A 27,562-nucleotide genomic window follows, 5' to 3' on the forward strand; every position below is an offset into this window, starting at 1 on the left:
TAAGCCACGCCTCCACCCCGCTCGCTGTGCTACTGAGGCCCCGCCCCCTGTGACGTCCCGCTCAAGTCCCGCCCCGCCCGTGCCGGTGCCGCCGGCCGTAAAGCGCCGCCGCCGCCCGCCCGTCCCCGCCCCGGCGGTCGCTGGCCATGTTCGCGGCGGCCGAGGAGGACGACGCCGACTTCCTGTCCCCGGCCAGCGGGTGAGCGCCGGGGGCGCGGCGGGACCCCCTCCCCGCCGCCGGGTGGGCGCGGCCGCCCGGGCAGGCCGCGAGGCCGTGGCCCCGGTGAAGGCCCGCGGCCGTGAGGGCGGGCAGGCCGCCCCCTGTGCAGCCAGGCCCGGGGCTGCCCTCCTGTCACCGGGGCTGCCGCTGGGGCTGTGCCCCGCTCCTGTCCCGCTGCGGGAACGCTGTACGGGCAGCCCGGGACGGGTCTGGCTGCCGGCGGGGCTCGGAGCGTCCCCCGGTGTGCCCGGGGCAGGGTCTGGGGTTTGAGACCCGCTTGGCTCCGGGACCCTCCCGCAGGGGGAGGCGGAGCCGCTCCGGGGTCGCCAGGGCAGAGCGCTCGGTGTTTGCAGTTAAACAAGGAGCGCTGGGAAGTGCTGGAGGTGCCGCTTCGGGGCCGTTCTCGGGCTGGCTCCTCCCAGGCCGTTCCCCGGGATCCCCCCGGGTCGGGTCTGTGTGCGGCGCATCCCGGGTTTTGTATCGCTGACTTGTTGCTGCTCCAAGAGCTGCAGTTCCACTCCACACTCCCTTCCAGGAGCTTCTCCTCCATAGAAAATTTACTCATTTTTTTAAACAACATTCACTGGCAGTGGTGTCATCTTTTGGTTTTTTATTCCCTTGCCCCGTGGTATCAGGAGTAGGTTGAGCGGAACTGGCCTTGAAGCAGTAAAATTGCAAACAATGTGTCTTGAAGGAATAGCCTCCAGCATTAGACCCTCTGCCCTTAGCTGGGAGAGCTTCTGCCGTTTTAAAACTTAGTGGGAATGTGTTTCCTGGACATTTAAAGACAAAAAACTCCGGGAGCTGAATGGTGGTTTCTCCGTCACATATTATTTTGGCTATTGTAAGAATCAGCTATTTTGTGTCAAGCTAGTTCTAGTCATTGCTTCAAAGTAACCTTTTTTTTTGTGTAGTTTCAGTTCTTACACCTTCAGTTGATTTTTGAGGAAATGAAACACAATTTTGCCACTTTCCCAACCTCTTCATATACAAGTTCTGCCAATTCAAAATTAAATGGTTAATTACTATAAAGCAACTTAACCTGCAGCCCTTTGTTTATCTCCAAAGTGATGATAAACATTTTGTATTTGATAGACCTTCTAGTTAAGGGTGTTCGTTATATATAATACCTATGTTAAATAAGGTTAAATGGTTTTATTTCCCTTTCTAGAGCCAGATTAGCCTCTCTCTTTGGCCTGGATCAAACAGTCTCAAGCCAGGGAAATGATTTCTTCCAGTTCACTGCCCCAAAGCAGCCCAAGAAGGGTCAGACAGCAGCTGGTGAGTAACTGGGCTTGAGCATGGGGAGCACACTCAGCAGCACGTGTGGGTGGGGAGAACAAGGGCCCTTGTGAAGAGCAGCAGAGCAAACAATTCCCTGAGCTTTCCTCAGGGGTGTTTTCCTCCTGCACCTGGATTTTCAGCTGGCCTTGGGTGACTTTGGAGCTCAAGTCTTTGTTTCTTTGTAATTCCCACTGGAGCTGTTTCTCCCTGTGGGAAGGAACATGCCATGGTGGTGTCCCCAGCCGGTGCTGTGCCTCTGAGAGCTGTCCCTGGTCTCTGTCCCCACAGGGCAGCCCCAGAAGGCGCCGGCGGCCTCGGGAGCCCCCTCGGTGCTGGTGGCCACGGCGGTGCTCGCCTATCGATAGTAAGTGACTCCTGCTGCAGCCTGTCCCCAGTCCCAGAGGGGAGGTATTCCTGGATAAATGGGAAGAGACACTTGTTTTCAGCCATATCTGCATGGTGGGGATGCTGCAAGGCACTGGAAGTTTCTGCTCAAGAACAGTTTCAGTTGCTGCGCTGCAGCTCTGGGTGAGGCAGTTCTGGGTAAAGAGCAGCTCTGGGTCTGGCTGTGGCTGGGAGCTGTGTCCTGCTCTGCTTCAGGAGGCTCTGTCAGATGCTGGTGGTTCATGCACTTGAGAATTGAGGCATGAGCAGAGTGAGAGCACTAAAGCTGTTTGATGGGGAAAAGTTTCTGCCCTGGATCTGTGAGAGCAGTTTTCAACTCACTCCACAATGTGTGCTCTTGCCTGTGGGCAAGCAGGAATGTCTCTAAGCTAAGCAAGACTGCCTGACATTTTATACCTGGGAAAAGGGATCTGAACTCTAAAGAATTCTGAGTTAGGGCCAGTTGTGCAGCTGAATGTCTCCCTTATCTTCCAGTACAAATGGGCAATACTTGAAGCAAGGCAAGTATGGAGCAGCTGTAGTGGGGAACCATGCCACCAAAGAGGTAAGAGACACTTCTTCCCCAGCTCTGCCCTGCTGAGGGCTCACTGCTATGAGATGGTGTTTTGGTGAGCTCTCCAGGTGTTTTGCTTTTGGTGTTGCTCTCCTGCTGCCTTGCTGCCTCCTGGGTTTTCCTGGGGCTCAGCCATCCACCTTGGTGACATCTTTCTTTCCTGCAGTCTGTGACTTTGTAAGATCTCTTACAATTCGTGTCTGAAATAGTTTGCAGTGTTTCTGGAAGTCATTTTGGTAATTATTCAGAATGTCTTTTACAACTGGATCATGCATTTGTGCACATGGAGATGGGTATAAAGGAAAATTCTGTCCAGCAGTGCAGAGATGCTTTGCTTAAGTTTTGTTCTTTTGGTATCAAAAACATCTTTCCTTCCCAAGTGTTCCTTGAAGAACAGAGAACTGAGGTGCCCAGTAAATTGGTGTGTTTGAAAGCTATTTTGAAAATTCTCACCCCTCCCTGGTGCTGGTATTTGTGATATGATGGTGATGGATTGTGATATCCCCCAAGTCCTCATTCATGTCTCACTAACTTGCTTCTGCTTTGGCAAGAACAAAATAAATCTTAGTTTGGTAACTAAATTCCTGAGTCAGTGATCTGGGAATTGTTGAGCTGTGTTGTTCTGGGGGAGCTGGGGAGCACAGGCAGTGCAGGAGGGAGCTGAACCAGCTTTCCTCAGGCTGCCTGTGTGATATCACATCCAGCTGGGAGCAGTCACTGGGTCACTCCCAGTTCACCACTGAGCTGTGTCCAGTGCAGGTGCACAAAGGAAAACACATTTCCATAATAATTATGTTTAGTAGAGCCAAATATGTCAATAAATCTCATATGTGTTGTTTAGTACTTGGAAAACTCCCTCCAGCTCAGTGTGTTGTGTCAATAGGTTGATGCAGATTACACACACAAACCTCTTCAGGGAAAATGTCTTTCCCAAAAGGGTGGTCAGGGCCTGGCACAGCTGCCCAGGGCAGTGGTGGAGTCCCCATCCCTGGAGGGGTTTAAAAGCCATGTGGATGTAGCACTTGGGGACATGGGTCAGTGGTGACCTTGGCAGTGCTGGGGGAGGGATCTTGGATCATTCAGTCTCTTCCAACCTAGATGATTCTGTGATGGTTTGCCATGTGTGGTGAGTTCTGTATCTGGAAGGGTTAGTGCACCATCTTCTTCCACTGTAACTGTGAAAATGTGGAATTAGTTAAAGCATGTTGTTTATTATAAAACAATGAGTTTCACTTGCTTGGTTGCTGCAGCTAAATAAAACCCCTGAGAATAAACCAGTTTTAATAAGTGTCACAAAACTGTGTTAAGTATTTTTGCTGAGGTATATTTGACAAATAAATACTGAGCCTTAGGCTCTGCATGTGACAAAGCACCTTAGAACTGAAGAGGTTTTGAGTTCCTGTTTTTGTTCTTTTTCCTTTCTAATTCCTTGTGGAATCCAGTACAGGATCCTCCTTTACATCAGCCAGCAGCAACAGATCACCTCTGCAAGGATCCACCCAGGCTTTGTGCTCACGGTGAGACCCTGGCTTGGAAAAGCTTTTTTGATCACACCAAACACAAGGTTGGCTCTAAAACTCTTCCTTAAGCCTTGGTTTATAACCTTTGAGGTCAAACATGTGAGTGACAGAGCAGGAGATGTCCCAGTGTGACCGTTCTCCTCATGTATTGCACAAGAGGCTGTCACAGCTCCCTTTGGCTGAGCACCTCCTCAGGAGATTTCCAAACCAAGGCTCCTGTAGGAGGTAAATTATTACCTGTGCTCACAGAGGTGTTTGGGGGTTGCAGCCCTGGATAAAACCAGCAAAATTCCTTTTGCTGAGAATTTGGAGTTAAGTGTCTGAGAGAATACAACTGAGTAAGCAGAAGGAAATGACAGCAAGGAAATGTTTTCTCTCAGAAAATTTACACTCAGCATTTTCCTGCTGTTGAGAACAATCTGGAGCATTGTGAGCTCTAAAATGGAATCTCTCAGGAAGTTGGTTTCTGCCAGTTTTACAGAAAATTAATGTGATGGTTTACTGTTCTTAGCTTGTCATCAGATGGCATCAAATTTCTTTGTATGAGAGAGAAATTTCACTCCAAAACAATGAAATTTCTGTCCCAGGTTAGACCTCGCTCTCTAGTTTTTTATAACCACATTCTTGAAAAATTAATGGGTTTTATAGTCACTTCTGATGGCATGGGTTTAGGAGTGAGGAGGAAGTGATTTCTCCAACTGAATCTGGAAGCCTAAATGCAATAAACTATGAAATGTAAATTTCTCTCGCTTAGAAATTCTCAGTATATATCAAAGACCCAGGCTTCAAGGGAGTTTCTGAAGGGTTTCACCTTCCTGTGTGAACTTCAGCATGTAGGAAGCACTTAATGTTTGCTCACGTATTTGAGTTATAATAATTCTTCCATGATAATGAGCATGTAAATAAAGGCTAATTTTGAACTTGGGCAGTAGAACAGCAGGGTTCTTCCTGCCTTATTTCAGTAGCTCTTATTTTAAGCTTCTTATGGATGTGGGTTTTTAGTTCATATAATGTCTAAGATGGAACTGATTTGCTCTCCCACAGGTTCAGCCCAACAATTACAGCACGTTCTATGATGATCAGAGGCAGAACTGGTCCATCATGTTTGAGTCAGAAAAGGCAGCAGTGGATTTCAGTAAGCAGGTAACTGCTCCCCCTGGGTCAGCCAGTTCTGATGGCTGCTTTACAGCAGGGGCAAATCAAGTTTTGTTTTCATTGGAGTTCAGCTTTGAGTGCATAACTGTGATGGAGACAGATCTGAGAGGAGCCAGCCCTGAGTTTTGTTCATTAAAACAAATCTCTTTGAGGCTGGGAGCCTGTTGCCTCTCAAGATTCCCAAGTGCTGCATATCAATGGTTCTGTAGAGCAGAGGGTGTTTAATCAGCAGCATTCAGCACAAGGAGATGTGGAATGCCCTGGGAGTGCAGTTCTGATGTGGGCTGGGTCAGTACAGCAAGGAATGCATCAGATTGATGAGTGGGACTTGTCCATTAAAGGCCAGAGACACTGCCAGGCTTTTCCTCTGCAGGTGTGCATTGCCAAATGCAACAGCTCTCCAGCCCTGGACTCAGTCCTCTGCCAGGATCTCCTCCTGGGAGAAGGGCAGGGGGTGGAAGCAGGAGACTCCCTGGAGGTTGCCTATACAGGATGGCTGTTCCAGAACAATGGCCTTGGACAGGTAAAGACACCTCTGCCACCTCCTAATGCTGAGTGGGACAGTCCTGGCAGGAGCCTGCTCATCCACCATAGTACTGGTGTTGATGGTAAAGTGTACTTTGGGCATTTGTGGCACTGTAAGTGGGGTCATCTGTACTGCCTATAGAATATCAAGGAATTCTGGCATATTACAAAAAAGTATTCCTCACTGAAAGGGTTGTTGAGGCTGCCCAGGGCAGCAGTGGTGTCACATCCCTGGAAATGTTCAAAAACCATCTGGATGTGCTGCTTGAGACATGGTTTGGTGGTGAACAGGGCAGTGCTGGGGGAATGGTTTGGCTTGGTAATCTTAGAGGGCTTTTCCAACCTTAATGTTTCTATTGTTCTGTTATGTTCAGATTGAAATGCTTTTAAACTTCTCTGGGCACTCTCACACATGAATATTTAATGTTGTGTTTTGCTTGACCCAGCCCTGTCCTAAAGCAAGTCTGAGTCTCCAGTTATCATTCACTTCATGAAATTGTACTTCAGGAAATGGACTAAAGCTGTCTTATGGCTGAGAATTCATTTTGGTAGTAGTGGGATGGGAAATAGCATTTAACCAGAGGTTCTAGGAGTTTATGGAGCATGTAAAGCAGCATTCAGAATCTTGAAACAGTTGGGAAATCCATGTATTTTGTGTTCTTGTTCAACTCTCCAGGTGTTTGACTCTAATGTTAACAAAGACAAGCTGCTGCGGCTGAAGCTGGGCTCTGGAAAGGTCATCAAGGTACAACTTCTGGCACTTTCATTACAATAATTCAAGTCTCAGAGCTTTGAATTACTGCAGTTCTTGTTCAGGATTCATGCATGCTATTTCTGCTTCATTTATTAGCAAACACTCTGTGACAGTGACTCACTCAAGCTTTGCACAATAGAGCCCAGTCTCCTTTTCAACATCAGTGTTAGACAGGAGTTGTCCTCTTTGGCAAAAAGGAAACTTCCTATTTTTAGTAGCTGAGATTTTATTGTCTTTGTTTGTCTGGAAATCACTTAATCCATTCCCTTGTTCTTGGGGAACCCTATTTCCCACGGAAACAATTTTTCATCCAGGTGTTGTGATATTCCCTTATGTTATCCCATAAAATCAGGGTTTGAGTCAGAGATGCTTTTGTTCAGGTCACTTCCATGACCTGAGTAATTAATGCATAATTCATACATGACATGTTACAAGTTGTCTTTTATTGAAGATGTGCTATTTGTCTACTTTGTTTTGTCCTGTATCTTACTAATTTTGCCTGGCTGTTGGAGCCATCCTGTTCAGTGCTGGCATCCCTTGGGCAGTTTGCATGGCTCTGACTTCATGTCCCTCATTACAACTATATTCTTTGGTTGCCTTGTAAATCTAACCAGAGCAATTCAGATCTCTTTGGAGTCCAGTTCTCTCCCAGAATGCTGAGTGAGTTTGCCACTGTGTGGTGGAGCTGCATCTTTATTCTTAAGTTAACACTGGGATTTCCAACTGGCTGCCAGGATTTGTGGCAAGACAAAGGTTTAGTGCTGCACATTGAAAATAAACAGGATTTTGCAAGAATCTCTCTAACCTTTGCCTGAAGTTGTCTTGATGGGGGTAAATAATGTCACTGATCCAAGTGTTGCTCTCTCTTCTGTTTCCTGTGCACACCAAAGGGCTGGGAAGAAGGAATGCTGGGCATGAAGAAAGGAGGGCGAAGGTTCCTCATCATCCCTCCAGCCTGGGCCTACGGGGCTCAGGGCGTGGCTGCTCGAGTCCCTCCAGACTCCACTCTGGTGTTTGAGGTGGAGGTCAGGAGGGTGAGTGACTCCTGCCAAATGCTTGGTTTCCATCTGGTTTGTGACTGCAGGGGGGAACCTGCTGCTAGTGTGAGAACTCCAGCTCAGAAACTGTTAGAAACCTTAGCAAGATGTGTATCTTTAATTCAAACAAACCCAAAACAGAGCCCTAAACCCAGAAAATCCCTCAAGGCTGTTTGTCTATTGTAACTGTCTTGGGATCTTTTAGCTGTCTTATTTGTGAGTCACTTGGGAAAACAGAATACTGTGGGAGGAATGAGAGGATGTAAAGACTCAGCTTCCCCAGCTCTGAATCAATTGGCTGCTTTTCCTTGAAGTGCACGAGCTCCACAGGCAGTGGCATCACAAATAAATTGATGACAATTTTTACAGGAACCCAGAAAAACATCTCTTTTTTTGCTTCATGCTTTTTAAGGTGAAGCTGGCAAAGGAGTGCTCTGGTTCAGATGGGCTGAGTGTCAGTTCAAGGGATTCCCCTGCACCTTCTCCAGTTCCCAGCTCAGATGGCTTCTCCTCAGACTCTGGTTTAGTGCCTCCCTCCACCATCCCTCCAAAGCCTGGGTAAGAGGCAGCATGGCCTGAGCACCTCTCTGTGTTAATGCTGGTGGTGCCCATCAGCACAGTGCTGCACTAACACCTCATTTGGCAAACGTGGGGCCTCTGTGCCAGCTCAGTGCCCTCCATGTGGCAGAGCAGTGCTTGCTAACAGGACTCACTGGAATTTTCTGCTTGAGTGCTGACTTCCAGATTAAAGGAGTTGGAATGGGCTCCAGTGAAGGAAATCATTCCAGCATTCCTGAGATCCAGTGGGATTGAGCAGTGTGGGTGCTGCTGCTCTAACAGCTGTCTCATCTCAGCTGATATCGTTGGCATCAGTTTGGACCCTCTCAGTCTCCACAACTCCCTGAAAAGAGGGTGTAGCCAGGTGGGGTTGGGTTTTTTCCCCAGGTAATAAGTGACTGGGAAGAGGAAATCACCTCTTAAATTACTCCAGGAGAGGTTTATGGTGGATATTAGGAAAACCTCCACTGATAGAATGGTCAGGCACTGGCACAGGCTGCCCAGGGTGGAGTTACCATCCCTGGAGGTGTTCAAAGAATGCAAATGTGGCACTTGGGGATGGGGTTTAGTGCTGAACGTGCTGGGGCTGGGTTAGTGGTTGATGACTCAACCTTAGATGTATTTCCCAATCTTAATAATTCTATGTTCTGTTACTGAAATTAAATGGGTCAGTCACCCATTTCAGGGAGTTGAACTAAGTGCTGCTCTTGTTGCCATAAGTAGTTTATTGGACTTGGTTAAAATTATTTATACCAGAACATGGTTGTTAAAGCAATCAACAAAATTATCTTTCTATATTCAGCTGTTCCAATGGGCCACAGTGGTGTCCTGAGCTTATCTACAGATAACACTGAAAAGACTGTTCCAGAAGTGTGGGCTAAAAGAAATGCTCATGATGTGAGAAACCAGCTTTCCTAGGGAGAGGTGTATTTAACAGTGTTTGTAAATGCAGAGTGTTGGCTTCTGAATTGCTCCTGGCTAATCTCCACTCCTGTTTGGCTTTGCAGGGAGCCAGCTGTCCGAGCCAAGTCCAACTCCATCAGTGAGCAGCTTGCAGTAAGTGCTGCCTTTTCCTAACTTGAAGCCTGAGTAGAGAAGTTTATTTGCACTTTGAGCATTGGGTACTGCTAAAGATCAAGTGAGCATCATGCAAGACACTGCTATGTTCACCTTACAGCACCTTACAGCAGGGCCTTGTTTTTGTAGGAATTAATGGTTGGACTCCATGATTAATGGTTGGACTCCATGACCTTAAAGGTCTTTTCCAATCTTAATGATTCTGTGATTACCAGGATCTGAGGAACCCCAGCCCCAGTTCCTACTCTTGAATGAAAGTGACTTTGACCATGTGGATGTTCACAAGGCTGGTTGTCTTTTGAGATAAATGGATAAATTTAAAATAGATAACAAAGGAATTGGGACATTCAGGATAAGTTTATAGAACTGCATGAGAAGACTTTGTGCTTCCAGACAGAAAAAGCTGCTAAGCAGCTTCCTGAACTCACACATTTTCTTGTTGGTGTTTTGTGCAAGGATAGATTTTCCTCTGTAGTGACAGCACTGTCATCCCAGAAAGAGGATATATAAAACAAGCCAGATTAACAATCCTGGTGCTTGAAGGGTAGATTTTCACACAGTCATTGAAAAATTGAGTCAAAATTCAGTCTGAGATTTGGAAGTGTTTGTAATAGCCCAAAAGCCTGGGCTGAGACAAAGGGAGAGTAACTCAATGTTTCTTTTAGAACCCAGATGTAGCAAAGGCAAAGCTGATTTCTCGGATGGCCAAAATGGGACAGCCCATGCTGCCTTTCCTTGCTGGGACAGCAGGGAGCCAGCTGGACTCCAGTGACTCAGAAATAGAGGTACCAGCCACAGCAGGGTGACTCTTTCACTGCTTTTCCTACTCTGGGGGTTGCTTGAAGTGGGATCTGGAGCAGTGGCTCTGCTCTGGTTCTGTGACAGAAAGGTTCCACTTGGGTTCCTGGGGTAGCACCTTGTCTCAAGGGACCTTGGGCTCAGGCTGCTGCCTTGTTCTTTGGTGTTTCTTGTAACATGCAGAAATGTTTTTAGGATCCCAATACTCTGAGAGGGACAACACAGCCAGTGGCTTCAACCAGACCCTCCCAGCCAGCTCAGGCAGTGCTGCCCACAGTGTCCACACAAGGTAACGTGCTGGGGAGCTCCTGCACTCCCTTTCCACTCCAGGGGGCTGGGGGAACAGAGGATTCCTTCCAGGAGCTGAAATATGAGCTGGAAGCTTCTGATAAGGGCTGCTGAGCCATGAGCCACTGGAGCACAAGACAATCCTTGGAGTGTTTTTCATTGTGCTCTTGTGCTTGAGGAAGAGCCTGAGCTGTCCTGTCACTGGGCACTGAGGTTGGTAGGCCATGGATTGGTAAATGGAATGTTACAAATCCTCTCCCAGTGAACAGTGCTTTTAGGAATGATGGAAATCCAAGTGAAGGAAGGGCAGCATGGGGCTGGATGTGTCTTCCCATGATGGAATGGTCACATCAGCTGCTGGTCAGCTGAGCAGCCTTCAGAGGCAGTGTGAGTCACTCCTCATGTCAGTGAACTTCAGAGCTGTCTCTGTTTGAATGAAAAGAGGTTGTTTCAGTGGAGCCAGAAGTGGGATTTCTGTGGAAGGTTACTCTTCTCTTGACCTATTATCACTTGCTTGACTGGATTTAGTTTTCACAAGGTTGCAGACAGGCTTTTGTTAAACTTTTGTCTGTTCAGTGGCTTGGTTGTTGGTGGGGTTTTTTTGCCATTTCACACTAGGTGAATTAAATTCTTTTGACTGACTTTATTTCTTCCTTTTCAGTACCTCAAGCATCTGGTGCTGCACCTTCAGTATCTTCTGCTGCTTTAATTCCTGCAACGATCCAGCCCCATTCAGCTCTGCCTGGAGGAGCACAAGGCTTTCAGGTACCAAAATGAAATCAAGGAGAATATTATCACTTCTGTCCTTTCTCCTGAGTCTTCTCTATTGCTGGGAGCAAGGACTTTAAAAAAGGGTGAGAATTCCAGGCTGTTTCCTGTGACTCTTTGGCATTCTCAGGTTTTCACCATATGCCTCTTAAAATTTATTCCAAAAGGGCTAACTTTCTGTTTATGATGGGTTCTTAAACTAAGGATGAACCAGGCTTTAATACCTGGTGTTGTAGTGGATACAACAAAAACACCCAAGTTCCTCAGCAATGAGCAGTAAAGTTGCAATCAAGTTGTGCTGTGCTTTTTGAGCCCTTTTCAGGAAATAACCTTGTGTTCAAATTAACATCAGAGGGAGCTGTTCACATGCTGATCTGACTCTCACAAATGTAGGATGACAGTTTTGCTGAAATTTGAGTGAAGGTGGGAACTAATTAACTATCAAAAGAAAAGTATTATTTTCTTTCACAATTACTGTTGTGTATTTTGACTTTCCAACTCCTTAATTCTTGGATTTTTTTCATTCCAAACATCATCCTTGCTCTTGGGCTTCAAAAAATATGAAACTGTGAGGACATGGGGAAATAGCAAAACACATTCTAACCTATTGAACTTGTCCTGCAAGGCATATCCAGGAATGGCATTTGCTTACCCCCAGACTGCTGCATCTGCCTCTCAACTCCAGCCTGTGGGTCAGATGTATCCTGCTCCTTACCAAGGTATGTTTTAAAGGGTACCTGCTTCTCAGAGGGCTGCAACTCCTGCAGAAACAGTTGGTGATGATGATTTATGGCTGTGGTACCACTCTGCTGTTTCACAAATACTTATTTTTTAATATCAAATAGGGGCAAGCACTTCCCAATAAATACCCTCTCTTACCTTGAAAAGCTTTGTGCAGTGTGAAAGAGGCTGGAATTTCTGTCTTCCTAAGACTGGATATTGCTAAAGGAATTTGGTAGATGGTGCTTCCAATTATAATTAAAACTACCAGCCAGGGAAAGAATTGAACTGTAAAGGCAAAACCTAGGAAGGGCCAAATGCATTTAAAGAACCATTAAGGCATCCCAGCTGGTGAAGTCTTGAGTGAACTGAGCCTTTCTTGGAGCCTGTTTTTGCAGTGCAGTTTTAAAAGCTGACCCTCACTGCTGTGGTTTGATTGTGCCTTGCTCTGATTGTCCCTCTGGTGTGTCTGGGGGCTTTGCTGTTGAGCTGAACTGTCATGTGGCTCAAGGATTTCCTGTAGTCCAACCTGCCTGTTGAGGTTATTTGGGAAATACCTGCATTATTCATTTTCCAAATAGCATGTCCTTTTCATTTCTGGGTTTTGCTGGTCTCAGGCTTCATGCTACCCAGCTTTTGCTGTGTGTCTGTGCAGGTATTTCCCCTTGTCACTATAAATCTCTCTCCTTTCCCTTCAAGCCCCTGGAGATGTCACTTCCTTTTTGATGACAGAAGCTCGGCAGCACAACACTGAAATCCGACTGGCTGTCAGCAAAGTCGTGGATAAAATGGATCACCTGGCTGCCCAGGTATGAGCAAAATGGATCACCTGGCTGCCCAGGGATGGGCAAAATGGATCACCTGGGCAAAATGGATCACCTGGCTGCCCAGGTATGAGCAAAATGGATCACCTGGCTGCCCAGGTATGAGCAAAATGGATCACCTGGGTAAAATGGATCACCTGGGCAAAATGGATCACCTGGCTGCCCAGGGATGAGCAAAATGGATCACCTGGGCAAAATAGATCACCTGGCTGCCCAGGTATGAGCAAAATGGATCACCTGGGCAAAATGGATCACCTGGCTGCCCAGGGATGGGTAAAATGGATCATCTGGGCAAAATAGATCACCTGGCTGCCCAGGACATTTCTGCTCTCCAGGTGTGCTGAGAGCAGTTGGCTCTATTTAAATGTCTGCATTAAGTGATACAGTAAATGGGTAAAATTCCAATATTATCACACCTTCAAGTGGCAGCTGTTCAGCTGCTGTGTAAAAACAAAGCTTAGGCTTGGGGTAGGTGCATCTTACTGTCTTGAATATCATGTGGTGCATTGTTTGGAGGATTCCCTGCCCTCTGGGAGGTGTCACACTTGATTCAGTGCCTGTTCCCTACAGCTGAGCAGAAGGAACAGTGAAATGCCTCTCTGCACGTGTCTGACTCTCACCTGCACCCATAAATTCATTTCCAATGGCTTAAGAATGGTTCTCCCTGCAGGTGGAGGAGCTGAAGAAGCAAAGCACTGCTAACAGCTCCCTGCTGCCTGGCATCTCCTCTGTCACCATGGAAGCCTCCATGATCATGAGCAACATCCAGCGCATCATCCAGGTGAGCAGGGCCAGCTGCTTTCACTGCCATCAGCACCTGGGGTTCTTATTGTCCCTAATGAGAGCAAATGTCCAGCCACCCATGGCTTCTGGTTTTGTGTGGTCAGAATGAGGATGAGACTTACAATGATTTCCATACCTCTTTCCCCTTCCAAAAAGCTTTTCTCAGCATTTTGGGGTTTGGGTATTTTCTGAGTCAGAGTTGTGGGTATTTAATGGGCTTTGACAAAAGGTTCATGTGGGAGAAGTTCAGCTTCTCAAACCATTATGGATTTAGCCCCCAGTCTTCAGCAGAATGATTTCACAGCTGAGGTACCACGTTGTAGAAACCACCTGCTTCTGTTTTCACCATTTAATTTTATGCTTTGAAGCCTTTCTAAGCAGCAGCCTTAAAAACTTGGGGTTTGTGGGTAAAAAACTCCACCAGACACAATATTTTCTAGGATATGATTTGGCAGCCACTGTCCTGTGCCAGGATTCTGCTGAATGTGGCAAGTGCCTTCCTGGGCTGCTCCCACAGAAGGGATGAGCCTCAGCACTTGCCTCTGTGCAAAACAAAGGTTTAGGAACTGCTGCAAGGAAATCTGAGTGAGCTGAATATTGATGCTGAGCTGTGCTTTAGGAGAATGAGAGACTGAAGCAGGAGATATTTGAGAAGAGCAGTCGGATTGAGGAGCAGAATGAGAAGATCAGTGAATTGATTGAACGCAACCAGAGGTAAGGGCTGGGGACCTCATTGCATTCCCAGACTCTCCAGCTTACACTTGGGTGTAACTGAGGGCTCTTTGTTAGGAGACAGCCATGTTCTGATATTTTGATTTCTTTTTTTCCAAGGTATATAAAGTGTGGGATTCCTCTCACCCCTTCTCTGCAGGGCTTATCCCCAAAACTCTGATTTACATACAGTAAACGTGAATGTGTAAAAGGGGAACAAAATCCCTTATGCTTTTCCCTCGTGTGTCTTTGAGCACACTTGCCCTGCTTCTAGGGGTTACTTCATTTTAGTTGGCTTTTTAGTGAGGTGAAGCAATTGTAGGGGATGTGGAGCCCTTTGTGAGGTTCAGCTGTGAAGCACTTATCCCAGCTGATAAAAGCTCTGCTGTGCCAGGCACAGCCCTCCCACCCCTCTGAGATCAGCACATCCTGTCAGATTGTCTGGGACTTGTCATGAATTCACCAGAGACCTCCTGTGCTTTGGGATGTCACCTTTTCTGTGTGAGCCTTGGCTCCAAGCCCTGTGTTTCCAGGAATCCCACAGAGTCTCCTTGTTCACAGGTACGTGGAGCAGAGTAACCTGCTGATGGAGCAGAGGAACCACTCCCTGCAGACCACAAATGAGAACACACAGGCAAGAGTGTTGCATGCAGAGCAGGAGAAGGTAACAGTGCCATGAACAAGGCCAGGGTGTTGCATTAAAACAAGCTGAAGCCTTGTTAGTCAAGGCAGTTTTCTTAGAAGGCAACTGCAGTTCTGAACTTTTGTTTTGAGAAAAAAATGGGTTTTTATGGCTTTCATGACCAAAGCATCACAGAGATGTACCCATTTCATGCTGTCACAACTTTAATGTTGTTACCTTGTAGGAGAGTGTCTGATTTATTGTTAACTGTGTAGGCAGGGGGCCAGTGTGTTGTGGAATTTTGTATCACAGGGCTTTTGAGTTGGAAATACTTCAGTTATTTAGTTGCACTGATAGTTGGAGAAGAGTTTTATTCCTTTTATATAACTGACATAGAGTGAATATGGATGCAAGAAAAACATATTTCCTACTGGAGTTTCTTCATTGCATTTTTGTGATTTTTTTTTTTTAATGCTATTAGAAGCTGTTTGTTTCTCCCAGTAACACTCTGTGCTTTTATGACAGGAGCTGTTGGGAAATAGCTTTTAAGCTAGTGAAATGCATTTCTGCATGGCTGCATACCCTGAACCCTCCCTGTAGGCCAGCCTAGCCCAGGAGTGCTACTCTGGCTCTGCCATTGCATGGTGCTTGCTCTGCTTTCTCAAGCACTGCCTTCTTAAATTGCACCAAGTCCAGTCTTACTCTGTGCTCTGCTGCTGAGCTGTCTCTCTGCAGCTCAAATGTGAGGTGACAAATGCTTCCTCTGTGTGAGAACCACAGCTTGGTGCACCTAAAGCTGACCAGAACTGCAGCTTTCCAAAGGGTGGTAAAGAGCAGGGAAGGGCTGATAGTGCTGAGAGCAGGCAGGGAAAGGGGCTGCTGCTGCACACCCACAATGTGTAGGAGTGTCAGAGATTCTAACCAGGAATAAGTCAGACTGAAATAATAAATTGAATTCCCTCCTCAGTGAGGACAGCATCCTGCTGGTACAATAAAACCTGGGGAGGGGTCATCTTTTGGAAGTATAAGATCCTCAGGAGTCTTTTGGGCCTCATCTTCAGCAGGACACTCCTGACTGAGCAGTCAGTGCCCAGGGATGATGTTACATGAACAGGCTTCAGGCCAGACCAGGAGAGCCCTGCCTTACTCCCCCTGGTTCTGTGGGAGTATTGACTGTAAATATGAAGGCTGATATTCCTTCCTCTTCCCTTTGTCTAACCCAGCTTGCCCTGGGACTGCAGTCACTGATTCCCCAGGGAAGAGGATTGAGTGGAAGCTGTTTATCCATTGCTTACACACAGATTTACTCATCATTTATTTGGTTGTACCCAGGGTCACTGAGGTGTTGGTTACTCACTGCTTTAGGTTGTGGATCTTTGGCCGTGGCAGAGCAAGTCACAGCTTTAGGTGAAGGCCTGTGAACCATAAGTAATTCCCCAGCTCTCCAGTGCAGGTCACAGCCAGGGCTGCTCCCAGCTCTGGAGTGTGACATACCCTAAGGATACCTTTAGTGTCTTTCTTTTTACATCAGGCTTCACTTCCTTTTCCTGTCTAAGCTTTTACAGTCCTTGGAGTAATTTAAAGGCTTCTCTGGCATGCCTTAGGCTCCTGTTATGAAGCATTTTGCTTTTCTGCTGATGAATGCCTCTGCCTTTCCAGTTGTGTTCTTAACCCTTCCTGTTTCCTGTTGCTGCTTTCTCTTCCCAGCACATGCTGCCAGTGGATCGGGGCTGGGACCAGGTGAGGCAGTGTCTGCTGACTGTGTAGCTGCTACATGGGTGTGCCCTAGGAAGTGCCAGCCCAGCTTCCTCTTGAGCTAGAAATTGATTGGCATGAAAAGAATTGTCTAAGAGCTTGAATGAGCACAGATCCCTCACTGGAAAAGGGCTTTAGAGCTGGCAGTGTCTCCCCACTGGCCCCCTCTTTCTTGGGGAGCCCTTTCCAAGAATTCTCTCACATTGCTGCTTGTTCCACTCCCCATGGCAGAGCAGGTACAGGTCACCCAGGATTCCTGGTGCCTGAAAGCTGGAGCTGAGCTGTGGACATGAAGCATCCTCTGTAGAAACTTCTGTCTAGTAACACTTCCTGCCATAGGATCTCCTAGTTTTGTTTTCTTTATTTGCCATTAAAGACAGAGGCCAGAGTTAAAATAACCTTTAGGTGTCCTTAGCTGTGCCAGGAGTCAGTGTAGCAGTGGGACATTTATGGAAGCACAGGAGGAAAGCAGATCTGGTTTGGGCCACTCTCTGAAATGCTGCCTCCTCTTTAAAATGAGTGCTGTGGTATCCCAGCCCTCCAGGTCAGCACATCCTCATCATCACCATAGCTGGAACAATTTTGCTCACAGTTCTTTTGTGCCAGAAGGTGTTGGTCCTCATGTGGAGGGAATTCTCTGAGGGGGATAAAGCAGAGAGAAAATCCAGTTCTCCTGACCTTACCTGTTTCAAGAATGTGAAAAATCTGTTGGAAATCTCAAAATAGGCAAAGGTGTGGAAGCTGTTTAGGGATTCTCTGTGCAAATTCTGTCTTTGCAGAACATCCTCTGAAGTTTGTGTGTCACTCAGCAAGATTGGGAATGGGACTTTGTGTCTGTCTTGATGCCTTGAGCCCCTGCTAACATTGTTTACAAGTTGTCTAACAAGCTGTGCTAGTGCCTGGTTTTGGGTGAATCACTGACTCTCAGCAATCCTAAATCTAAACAGGTCTCCAAATGGCTGAGAGCTGTGCTGGGAAATGCCAGCCTTGCCCATGGGCAGCCAAGGTGACCTCGTGCTGTGTGCTCTGCTCTCCTGGCTGGGAGCAGCCTGTGTTGAAGTGGCTCTTCAGTGATTTGTAAGCTTATGGAAGACAATTAGATGTTGGAGCCCAGGCTTTTTCTTCAAATAGATGTTTTCATAGCCTGAAAAGTGAGCAGAGCCACCAGGCACTGGTACCAGGCTTAAACCTATTTAACCTTTTCAGGAAAACTCACTGGGTTGAACTGATGTGGTCGTGAGGTTGTTGGTGGCCTCATGCAGCTTTCTAGTCAGTCTGGACAAAACTGACATGGCAGAAAAGTCACTGTTGCCTCCTCACTCTGGAGATGTGTCCCTGACAAGGCTTCCAACCCTTTTCCCTGCTCCATCTTGTGCTCCAGGCCAAAGTTGCAGAGGAGCTGGCAGCTGCCACAGCCCAGGTTTCCCAGCTGCAGCTGGAGCTCACTGCCCACCAGAAGAAGGAGATGGACCTCAGGAAGCAGCTCTCCTGTGCTGTGCAGGAGGCAGAGAGACAGGAGGCACAGCTCAACAAGCTGCAGGCACAGGTGGCAGGTGAGAGCTCCTTCATGGCTCTTTTTTTTTTGATAAGTTGTAGTTTTTTCCTGTCTTCTGGGGTATCTTCCTGCTTTCCCTAGGATCAGTCACAGGGGATAGAAGGATATGGGTGCACTGAAATATCTGAGGGATGTCCATCCTTGAAGGCAAAGTGGGATGACTCAACAAAATCATCCTGTTCCAGGGATGCCTTTTGTAGAACAATCTCTTGGCTTTTCTGTCCAACATCCTGCAGAGCAGACAGAGATGCTCCAGTGGATGGAAAGTTGAGATAAACCTGAGGTGTTGTCTTGGTTTGAAAAGCCAGGTGTGTGCTAAGGAAGGCAGGAGCCTCCCCTGAACTGGAAACTGTAAACCCCCTCCCTCTGAATTGTTGAAATTGAGTGGGGGGCTCTCCTTAGAGAGAGATATGGGAGCAGGAATAACAGTTCTTTATTAGGGAAGAAGATAAAAATAAAATAAACAATGCAGTAATACAAACCAACAGTGCCAGAGTCAGAACCCAGCCTGACACCCTGTGGGTCAGGGTGTTGGCACAGTCCCATTGGAAATGTGGCTGCAGCCCTCCTGCAGTGCCAGCTGTGGTTCTGCTGGAGCAGGGATCCTGGAGAAAGGTGGAGTCTTCCTCTGAAGCTCCAGTGGAAAAGGCAGCTGCTGTTCCTCTGGGAATGCAGTGGAAAGGCTGTGTATGGTGTCCCAGAATCTCAGATTGGATCCAGGTAGGAATGCTTGGCTCCTCCCTCTGGGCAGAGCATCTCCCAGTGGGATGATGGAATTTTTGTCAGTCATGCAGGGACAATCAATGGCCCATTAACAGCTGATGCCTTCCCAGAGGGAGGATTGGTTTGTGGGAGGAATAAAGAAAACTGCCCAATGAACAGGAGAGAACTGCCCCACCTCTAACAGATGGCAAATAGAACACATCTTGCCTTGCAGCCTAGGACAGGTGTTGATTCATTCCTCTGTGCTGGGCATTGCTGTGGCCCCACTCTGAACACTGGGGTCACTTCCCCCCATGTGATGAGGAGGACATTGAGGGGCTGGAGCCCCAGGAGAGGCTGGGAAGGGGCTCAGCCTGGAGCAGAGGAGGCTCAGGGGGCCCTTGTGGCTCTGCACAGCTCCTGACAGGAGGGGACAGCCAGAGGGGTCAGGCTCTGCTCCAGGGAACAGGGACAGGAGGAGAGGGAACAGCCTCAGGCTGGGCCATTGGGAATTTAGGTTGGATATTGGGAAAAATGTCCTCACAAAAATGGTTGCAAAGCACTGGAACAGGCTGCTCTTGATAAATTCTAGTCCCCACTGCAGGCACAAGTGGAGTTGTTGACTGCACTGTGCAGGAGACTCTGTTCCTCCCCATCAGCCCCCAAAATGTGCTCCCCTGCAATGGGAGTTGCAGCCAAACTCACAGAGAAATGGGGGCTTTGTTTGCAGAGCTCCAGGAAGCCTCTCAGGACACTCAGAGCAGGTTCAAGGCTGAGAAGCAGAGCCGCAAACAGCTGGACATGAAGATTGCAGCACTGGAGGAAGAGCTGACAGACCTGAGGGTGGAAAAGGAGACTCTGGAAAGGGTATGTACAGGGCCAGCAACACAGTTTCAGTTGTTTACTGAAGGTTAAGCCAAAAACCAAAAGGTTCTTGCTATTAAATATGTAAGGTAAGTAAATCTTGACTCATCTGCAGGCTGGTAGAGCCTTTGTGCTTATGTTAATTCATTTTTTAAAATTTATTTTTGATCATTGTTTATTTTTATTACTAATTATTTATTTAAATTTTATCATTTAATTACTTATTGATTATTTATTATTTTATTATTACTTATTGATTGTTATTTACTTATTGTTATTTACTTATTGATTATTGTTTATTTTATTAGTCATTATTATTTATTTAATTTTTATTATTTACTCTTTTTAAAATTTATTATGTCTTTATTTAATATCTTACCCAGTAATGTGTCAACCTTCCTTACCTCTGAGATAGCCTCAGCTTGGTTTCAAGTAATGAAGTTCCCTGCCCAAAGAACCTCCTTCTACCTGAGGGAGAAAAGCTGCTTTGGTGCAGTCTATTCTATGTCATGTCCTGTGTTGCAGAATCTTGCAGAGAGGAAGAAGAAATCCCTGTCAGAGAGAGCTCAGGCAGAGGAGGAGATGGAGGAAATTCGCAGGACGTACCAGCAGGAGCTGGACAAGCTCCGGCAGCTCCTGAAAAAGGCCCGGACCTCGACTGACCAGGCAGCAGCAGAGCAGGTGGGGACTCAGGGAGCTGCTGCTCCAGGCCTGGGGGGCTTGTGGGAGCCTACAGGTAGGAAATAATGTGAAAATGGTCAGCTAGGGGAAGAATGAAAGCATTACCTGCTTGAATTCTTGGGTTAGTGTCAAACTGAGGAAAGGAGAGGCACCAAATTGAGATTGTAGTAGAGACAAGAATATGGGACTTGTGAGGAGTGAAAGGTTGTTCAGAATTATGCCAAGAGGTCTGAGATCTGAGCCAGATCATCTGGCCAGCCTGGGGCTTTGTGGCTGGAGCTGAAGTGAGAGGTGTGGGTGTGAGCTGGTGGCTGCACTCTGTCTCTGGGTGTCCAGCCCTGGCTCTCCCCTCCTGTGCAAACACAGATCTGTGTGTGTGTGTGTGTTCCTGATGGTGTCTCTTGTGCCATGGGCAGCTGTCAGTGATCCAGGCAGAGCTGGAGTCCCAGTGTGAGGCCAAGTGTGAGCGTGCCCTGGCCTCAGCCAAGGAGCAGCACGCCTGGCAGTGCCAGGAGCTGTGTGAGCAGAGGGACTCCCTGCAGCACCAGGTGGCCCAGCTGGAAGAGAAGGTAAAGAGCTGATCTTCATTGCTGTAACGGGCACTAAACACCAGCAGCTGTAACTAACAATCTTCTCCCACCTAACTGGGGCTTGACTTTAACTCCCTGCCTGTTGTGGGGCTTGATCTCAGCATCTGCAGATGCAGGGGTTGGGTTGGGTTTATTATGGAGGAGGGAGAGCCAAGGTGCTGATAATGCTGAACTGCAACAACAGCTACAACTTCCACTTCACTGCACTGTCCTGAGTGGCTGCTTGGAGTGGGTGACACTGCCAGGGGCTGGACCTGCTCTGCTTCTTGTGTTTCAGCTCACAGCTCTCAAACACTCGAAAAAAGCGGAGGAGCAAAAATTGTCTGAGGCTCAGCAACGTTTGGAGGAGCTGGAGCCTATCCAAGAGAAGGTAAAGGAGTAACACAGCAGCTGGATGGGAACTGGAGTGCAGGGAACACCAACCTCAGACTAGCCCAGAATAACAAGGATGGGAGTTCCAGAATATGGTGGGGAAGGGATAATTTCATGTGGCTTCCAGCAAACCAGAACAGGCCCAATAATGAGACCCAGTCTTCATCTCACTGGGATCTCAGTGATGCTGCACCCCCCTATTCTTGGTGGCACTTGAGGAGCTGATGACACAGCTGTGACTCTCCAAGGCTGGCTTGGCTGTCCTTATTTTGGTGCTGTTGCTTTCAGCCAAGTCTTTTGTGCCATGCTTAAACCCCCCCTCAGAGTTAGTGCCTCGGTGCAGCCCTTGCCAGGGCACCCTGTGGTGGGGCTGTGCTGTGGAGCAGCTCTGAGGGTGCCTCTCCCCTGGCAGTTCTCAGCCCTGCAGGCAGACATGGGGGCACTGAGGGCTCGCTACGAGGAACGGCTCCGACACCTGCAGAAGGATCAGGATGGAACTTCCCCTGCAGACTACACTGAGCAAGTGAGCTTGACCCTCCAGGACTTCTCCTTCCTGGGCAAATGGATTTACCTTGAATTATTTCTCTTTGAACTGACACAAGAAGGAAAAACATAATTTTCTCCACAGAGTACTGTGCTTGTAGTAATGGTCCACAGAGGAAGGAAGGGATGGGATCTTATCCTAAAGTCATGGTCACAGAATGGTTTGGGTTGGAGGAGACCTTAATGCTCATCAATTCCATCCCCTCCAATGAGCAGGGACACCTCCCACTGTCCCAGGCTGCTCCCAGCCCTGTCCAGCCTGGCCTTGGGCACTGCCAGGGCAGCCCCAGCTGCTCTGGGCACCCTGTGCCAGGGCCTGCCCACCCTGCCAGGGAACAATTCCTAATTCCCAATGTCCCATCCAGCCTTGCCCTCTGGCAGTGGGATGCCATTCCCTGAGTCCTGTCCCTCCATCCCTTGTAAACAGCCTTACTCCATCTTCCTGCTGCCCACTTTGTTGCCTTTTATTTCTTATTAAAACTCTACATTTGAGGTTTAGATTTAAAAATTAAACTAAGTAAGAAGTGCCAGTCTGCCTTGGCTTTGTGCAGCCTGCCTCAGTTTGGGGGGATAAGTTTGGGTCACATAGAGTGGTCTGAGTTAAGGTGGCCTGATGTGGTGAGGATTTCTGGTTTGGAAAGTAGATTATTTGAAAAACCACCTGTGTGTGTTTGTATTTATTGTCCCTTCCCTTGGAGAAGTGCCTGGTGTTGAGTGCAGTGCTTCACGTGCTAATGAATTGTCTGTTTCCTGTGATGCTGTTCTGCAGGTAAAGAAGATAATGAATGGTGTATTTCAGTCTCTTCGGGGTGAATTTGAGCTGGATGAGATGTACAGTGGCAGGACAGTCCTGGGGGTGGTCATGAACACTATCAAGGTATGGCAGTGGTGGGAGAAGAGAGAGCCTTGGGCTGAAACCTCAGATCTGTGCTGAGACTGAAATAACTGAAGGAGAATTTGTTGTGGGTGGCAAAGCAGCCTGATAGGAGGAGGTGATACAGGGATCTGTGTTGGTTTGTATTTAGGGTGTAACTTGTGTTCTCTCTACTCCCTTTTCCAGACTGTGACACTGCAGCTGCTCAACAGGCAGCAGGAGAAACCAGAGCATGGCAGTGCAAATGAGGAATGTGGCACAGGAGCAGGGAGACAGGAGGGATCACCTGGAGCAAAGACTGAGCACAGAGAGCCCCTGCAGCACAGTCCAGCATGGAGCCCTGCACCCCCAGCTGACCCTGGGGAAGTGACCAGAGGCTCCCTGCAGCCTGAGCAGCAAGGCCAGGCTGCTCCTCACCCTGCTGGGCACAGAGCTCCTGAGGAGGAGCAGGAGACACAGAGCAGTGGGGTGGCAGAGGAAGAGAAGGTTCATGAGGAGCATCTCCCTCCCACAGCTGATTCCAGGCTGGATGCTGAGAAGGAGCCTGTGCTTGCAGGACAGCCTGTTCCTGGGCTGGAGCAGGGCCTGGACACTGTTCCCATCAGCAAGGCTGGCCCAGAACAGGATCCCTCTGCTGTGCCTTCTGTTCCAGGATCTGCAGAGCCTTCTGTTCCAGGAGCCAAGCCAGGAGAGGGGGATGAGGCAGCACCTCCAGCATGTCCAGCTGTGGAGCAGAAGGCAGAGGAGGCTGGGGGAGGTTTAGAGCCTCCTCCCTTAAATGGGGAGGAGGGGACTGGCACAGACCCCTGGGATGGAGCTGGCTCTGAGCAGGAACCTGCCTCAGTGTCCAGCAGAGCAGAGCCAGGCTCAGCTGTCCTGGGAGAAGCTCCAGGATCTCAGGAACTGGGCTCCAGCCCCAGGCACACAGATTCCAGGTGAGGGAAGGTGCTGGGTGCCAGGGTCAGCTGGGGCTGGGACAGCAGCTGGTCCAGGTGTGTCCCTGCTGCAGGACAGCACAGGCTGGAGCTGCAGCCTCCTCATGGGGCTGGCACTGGGTGGAACCAACCAGGAGCTGGCACAGACCAGGCTGCCCAGGGCACATTCCACTGGGAGCAGCCCCAGAGCAGCCTCCTGTCTGCTGGAGGCAGTGGAGAACATTGCCAGGGAAGTGTGCAGCTCCTGTGCAGTGATCCTGGTGCCTGCCAGGTCCCAGACTTGCCCTGCACTGCTGAACAGTACCTGCCACAAAGGCTTCCCTCAGTGACAAAGCTTTGCCATCTCTCAGTAACAGAACTTGTAAAAGCAAATGCCATCCTCTGAGAGCCAGCTGCTCATTCTTTATCTCCTTGCAGCCTCTTTGAGGAAGACAACTTCTTTGAAACAGCATCTCCTAAACCACGGAAGCCTCAAGTTCCCTCAGAAGAGGAGGATGAGGAGGAGGTGGTATGTATTTGGGTGTTTGCTCTGATTGAGGCATGGTCTGTAGCTTGTCTATAACATCCTCCCTGTGGCAGTGGGGGCCTGGCTGAGCTCAGGGCTCCCCATCCATTCCCTGTGTAAATCAGGAGTATCTGGGGTAGGTGACTGAGCTGGGAGGGGCTGGTTTGGCTGAGGCAGTGGTGACAGACTCCTGCTGGCATGAAATCAGTGGGACTTGCCAGCTTAATTGAAGGGTTTCAGTGTTTGGCCCCTCTCCAGTCCCTTTTAGCCTGTAAGCAGCACCTGGAATCATAGAACCACAGAATCCTCAAGGTTGAAAAAGACCTTTAAGATCATCAAGTCCAGCCATCCATGTAGCATCATTCACCACTGAACCATGTCCTCAAGTATCACATCAACCCAGTTTTTGAACACTGATAGGAATGGTGACTCCACACTGCCCTGAGCAGTCTGTGCCAATGCTTTACATTCCTTCCCAGCAAGAATTTTTTCCTGCCATGTAATCTAAACCTAATCTGAACAGCAAACCATCACATGAGAAATAAAACTTGGGTAATGAGGCTTCTTGTTCCCAGCTCCTCAGAGCTGGCAGAGATTGCAGAGCAGTTTGTGATTAGGAAGGGCCAGGTGATTGTGGTGATTAGGAAGGGCCAGGTGATTGTGGTGATTAGGAAGGGCCAGGTGATTGTGGTGATTAGGAAGGGCCAGGTGATTGTGGTGATTAGGAAGGGCCAGGCAGCTGCTGGGGCTGAGCAGGTTCCCTCTGGTTGTGCCTTGCAGAGCATGAAGGGGCGTCCCCCTCCCGCGCCGCTCTTTGGTGATGATGATGACGATGACCTGGACTGGCTGGGATGAAGATGTGGCTGCTGAGCCCTCTCCTCTGGGCATGGCCTCTTCCTGTGCTCTGAGCCCATGGCGAGCTGCCCACGTGGGACATTGGGAATGACCAGGGACTTCCCAGCTCTTGTCCTGCAGCTGGATGGGGGCTGGCAGCAGGGGGCTCGTCCTGCACTCGTGGGTGCTCAGCCCTGTCACTCTGAGCTGCCAAACACTCTGGGCTTGGGCTGAGTGCAGGAGCCACCCACTGTCCCCCTCCCCTGAGCCCTGGATTCATTAATCTCAAACCTTTTGCAAATAGGAACTTGGTGAAGAGCTTCAGCAGAACAAGTCTGGCAGGACCCTGCAATGGCAACACCCTGTTAAAAATCAGACTAAAATCTCCTTCCCCAGTGATGAACTCCTTGGAATGTTTCTCAGTCCCCAGGTGGCTCCCAGGGTCCTGCACCCTCTCCCCCCTGTGTCTGAGCCATGTGGCACTGCAGATTCCCCAGGAATCCCAGTCAGGTGTTTCTGTGAGCCCCTGGGGGCTGAGGTGGTTCAGGTGGGCTCTGACTCAGAGCTGTGGCACAGATGCTGCTGGGCCTTGGAGCTCTGGGAGAGCAGGGCCTGAGCAGCTGTGATGGTACAAGGAGCCCAATCCCTGCTGTGTGTAAGTCAGACACAGCTCAGCTCCTCCTGTGCCCAGAGCTGAGGTGGCTTTTGCTGGCTGTGTTTCCCTGTGGGAGCAGGCCCTCAGCTCTGGGCTGTGCTGTGTGGTTGGGAAGTCCTTCCCCACAGCCCAGCCCCTCTCCCGTGCCTTTGGCTCTGCTGCTGTTGAAGTGTGACCATCCCAGCACCAGTCAGACTGTACAGAGGGGCTGGGCTGGGCAGTCTGGGCTGTCACCCTGCACTCTGAGGGGACCAGGAGGGGAAAGGAGTGAGGACAGAGCTGGGCAAACAGCCTGGGGCTCTTACAGCACTTTCATTCTCCACTCATGGGCACTAACACAACTTCATCCCAGAAATCTTTAAAATAAATAAACCCCTACATAAAATCAAAGGACTTAAACTAATTCTACTAATTCTGTGTTTAGTTTCTACACCTGCCTTTACAGTCTCTGATTGGAATTAGATCTCTGTCCCCCTCAAGGTGATTTCTTAGGAGGAAAACACCCAAAAGAGCACTGGGTGTTGCTGTTGGGGTGTGGCAGGTCCCTGTGCCCCATCCTCAGTACCACAAATTGCCAAATGCAGCTGAAATTGGGGCAGAGACCAAAGCCTGTGGCAGCCACCCTGTTGCCATGCAGGGTGACCTGAGCTGGGCCTTCCTGGGCATCACTCAGTGCTCACTGTGAGGGTGTTTGGAACTGGATTTTTGGGGGCACTTGTGCTGCTCTGAGTGTCGGTGCCCTGGTGTGGCCTCTGGCCCCGTCCATGCAGTGTCCCAGGGCCGCTCACTGCTCATGCTAACAACTTCACTTCTCATTCCCTGTTACAGATAGACACCCTGAGGGATTTGCATTTCACTTCTTGGTAAATAAAGTGCAATTAAACCTGATTTTTTTGCTTGCAGTGGCTTTACTTTAGTCTGTCACCTGAAAACTGACTTTGCTCTGACTTAAATTTGGAATAATTTTATTTAGAAGCTGTTCTTGTCTGTTCTTTTTGTTGAAGCCCTCTCTGGGAAAGGAGACAAGGTCCCTTTGTGCTGAGGCTCCTTGGGCTCTCACACACGACCAGGACTGGGTTGGTGTGAGAAGCTGGAGCACAAAGAATTCTGATGGTCACGGAGCTCCTCTCACATTTTAGGGGAGGGGATCTTGAGCAGCTCCAGGGCTTTGCAGAGCCCAGTCCCTCTTGAGCTGCTCTGGGGCTGCAGAAAGGTTCAGCTCCACTGTGCCTGGGAGCCCTGGGCAGGGATTGGGGTGCAAGAGTTGGGATTGAAACTTGTTCCCCCCACACCCCCTTCAGGCCCAGCAGGTGCCACAACCCCTTCCCCACCCCGGCGTGGACTCGGCTCGGCATCGAAATTAACCCTGTCTGTGCCTGGGTGAGCATCTGCCTGTGGTGCAGGGAGGTGCAGGGGGCAGCTCTGGGTTTCCAGGGGCAGAGCAGCCCCGGGGAGGGAGGGACGTGCCAGGGCCCAGAGGGGCCGATGCTGCCTCAGGGGCTGTGCTGGGGCTGACCCTGGTCCCGGGGGCTGAGCTCTGGCCAGAGGTGGATGAACCGCGGAGATCTTTGCTGAGGACGTGTCCAAGGGGGTTGCTGGGGGCCGTGAACGACAGGACCCTGCTCTATCCTGGTGCTCAGTCCCTGCCCTGCCTGTCGAGGCTCAAGGACTCACAGAAAAGCTGCGGACGCGGTGCTGGACCCACGGCTGGCTTTAATGTCTGGTGTCTCTGAGGGGCCGAGCCCGTCCCCGGCTGCCTTCTCGCTCTGCGGGCACCGCTCCGGGCCCTCTCCTGCCGGCAAAGGCCTTGGAGTCGCCTTGGAACAGCTTCGGCTCCGGGCAGCGCTGCGGGACCCTCCCGCCCCTCAGCCCGCCGGGCCCGCGGCCCCACACGGCGCCTCCCGCCGAGCGGGCCCGGGGCCTTCGGGAGGGAGCGAGAGCACAGCCGGGCCCCGGGGCAGGAAAGCGCTGTAATAAGTTAATTGTTAAAGAGTCTGATGGCCGGGGGCTCTCGTGCGGGGCAGCCGAGCGTCCTGCGGGCCCAAAGGCCGGATCCAGGCGGGTGATGAGCCCTGATCCATCACCGGCTCCATCC

At 49.3% G+C, this 27,562-nt stretch overlaps 1 protein-coding gene across 3 annotated transcripts; it reads left to right on the forward strand.

Moving 5' to 3' along the window:
* The first annotated feature begins 46 nt into the window (after window positions 1-46).
* FKBP15 (FKBP prolyl isomerase family member 15) lies at window positions 47-26,355 on the forward strand. Of its 3 annotated transcripts, XM_077189333.1 has the most exons (30): window positions 47-199; window positions 1,392-1,501; window positions 1,793-1,868; window positions 2,384-2,453; window positions 3,905-3,979; window positions 5,027-5,125; window positions 5,511-5,660; window positions 6,339-6,407; window positions 7,307-7,450; window positions 7,866-8,011; window positions 9,019-9,067; window positions 9,754-9,873; window positions 10,082-10,175; window positions 10,836-10,939; window positions 11,568-11,661; window positions 12,362-12,471; window positions 13,157-13,267; window positions 13,889-13,983; window positions 14,542-14,644; window positions 16,310-16,342; window positions 17,739-17,910; window positions 19,345-19,481; window positions 20,004-20,159; window positions 20,576-20,728; window positions 21,027-21,119; window positions 21,534-21,644; window positions 22,434-22,541; window positions 22,725-23,473; window positions 23,891-23,981; window positions 24,759-26,355. In XM_077189333.1, the coding sequence occupies exons 1-30, from the start codon at window positions 147-149 to the stop codon at window positions 24,831-24,833; spliced, it is 3,750 nt and encodes a 1,249-aa protein (XP_077045448.1). In that variant the 5' UTR covers window positions 47-146; the 3' UTR covers window positions 24,834-26,355. The 3 variants fall into 3 exon arrangements, with proteins under 3 accessions (XP_077045448.1, XP_054502255.2, XP_077045449.1); XM_054646280.2 differs by lacking the exon at window positions 16,310-16,342; XM_077189334.1 differs by lacking the exons at window positions 47-199; window positions 1,392-1,501 and having other exon boundaries at window positions 1,792-1,868; window positions 3,910-3,979.
* Window positions 26,356-27,562: the final 1,207 nt, after the last annotated feature.

Source organism: Agelaius phoeniceus, chromosome 21, assembly GCF_051311805.1.
Source record: "Agelaius phoeniceus isolate bAgePho1 chromosome 21, bAgePho1.hap1, whole genome shotgun sequence".
NCBI lineage: Eukaryota > Metazoa > Chordata > Aves > Passeriformes > Icteridae > Agelaius > Agelaius phoeniceus.

Coding starts and splice junctions, on each gene's coding strand:
- FKBP15 (XM_077189333.1), top strand. CDS start 147: ATGTTCGCGGCGGCCGAGGAGGACGACGCCGACTTCCTGTCCCCGGCC. Junction 7,451..7,865: donor TTGAGGTGGAGGTCAGGAGG/GTGAGTGACTCC, acceptor ATGCTTTTTAAG/GTGAAGCTGGCAAAGGAGTG. Junction 12,472..13,156: donor TGGATCACCTGGCTGCCCAG/GTATGAGCAAAA, acceptor TTCTCCCTGCAG/GTGGAGGAGCTGAAGAAGCA.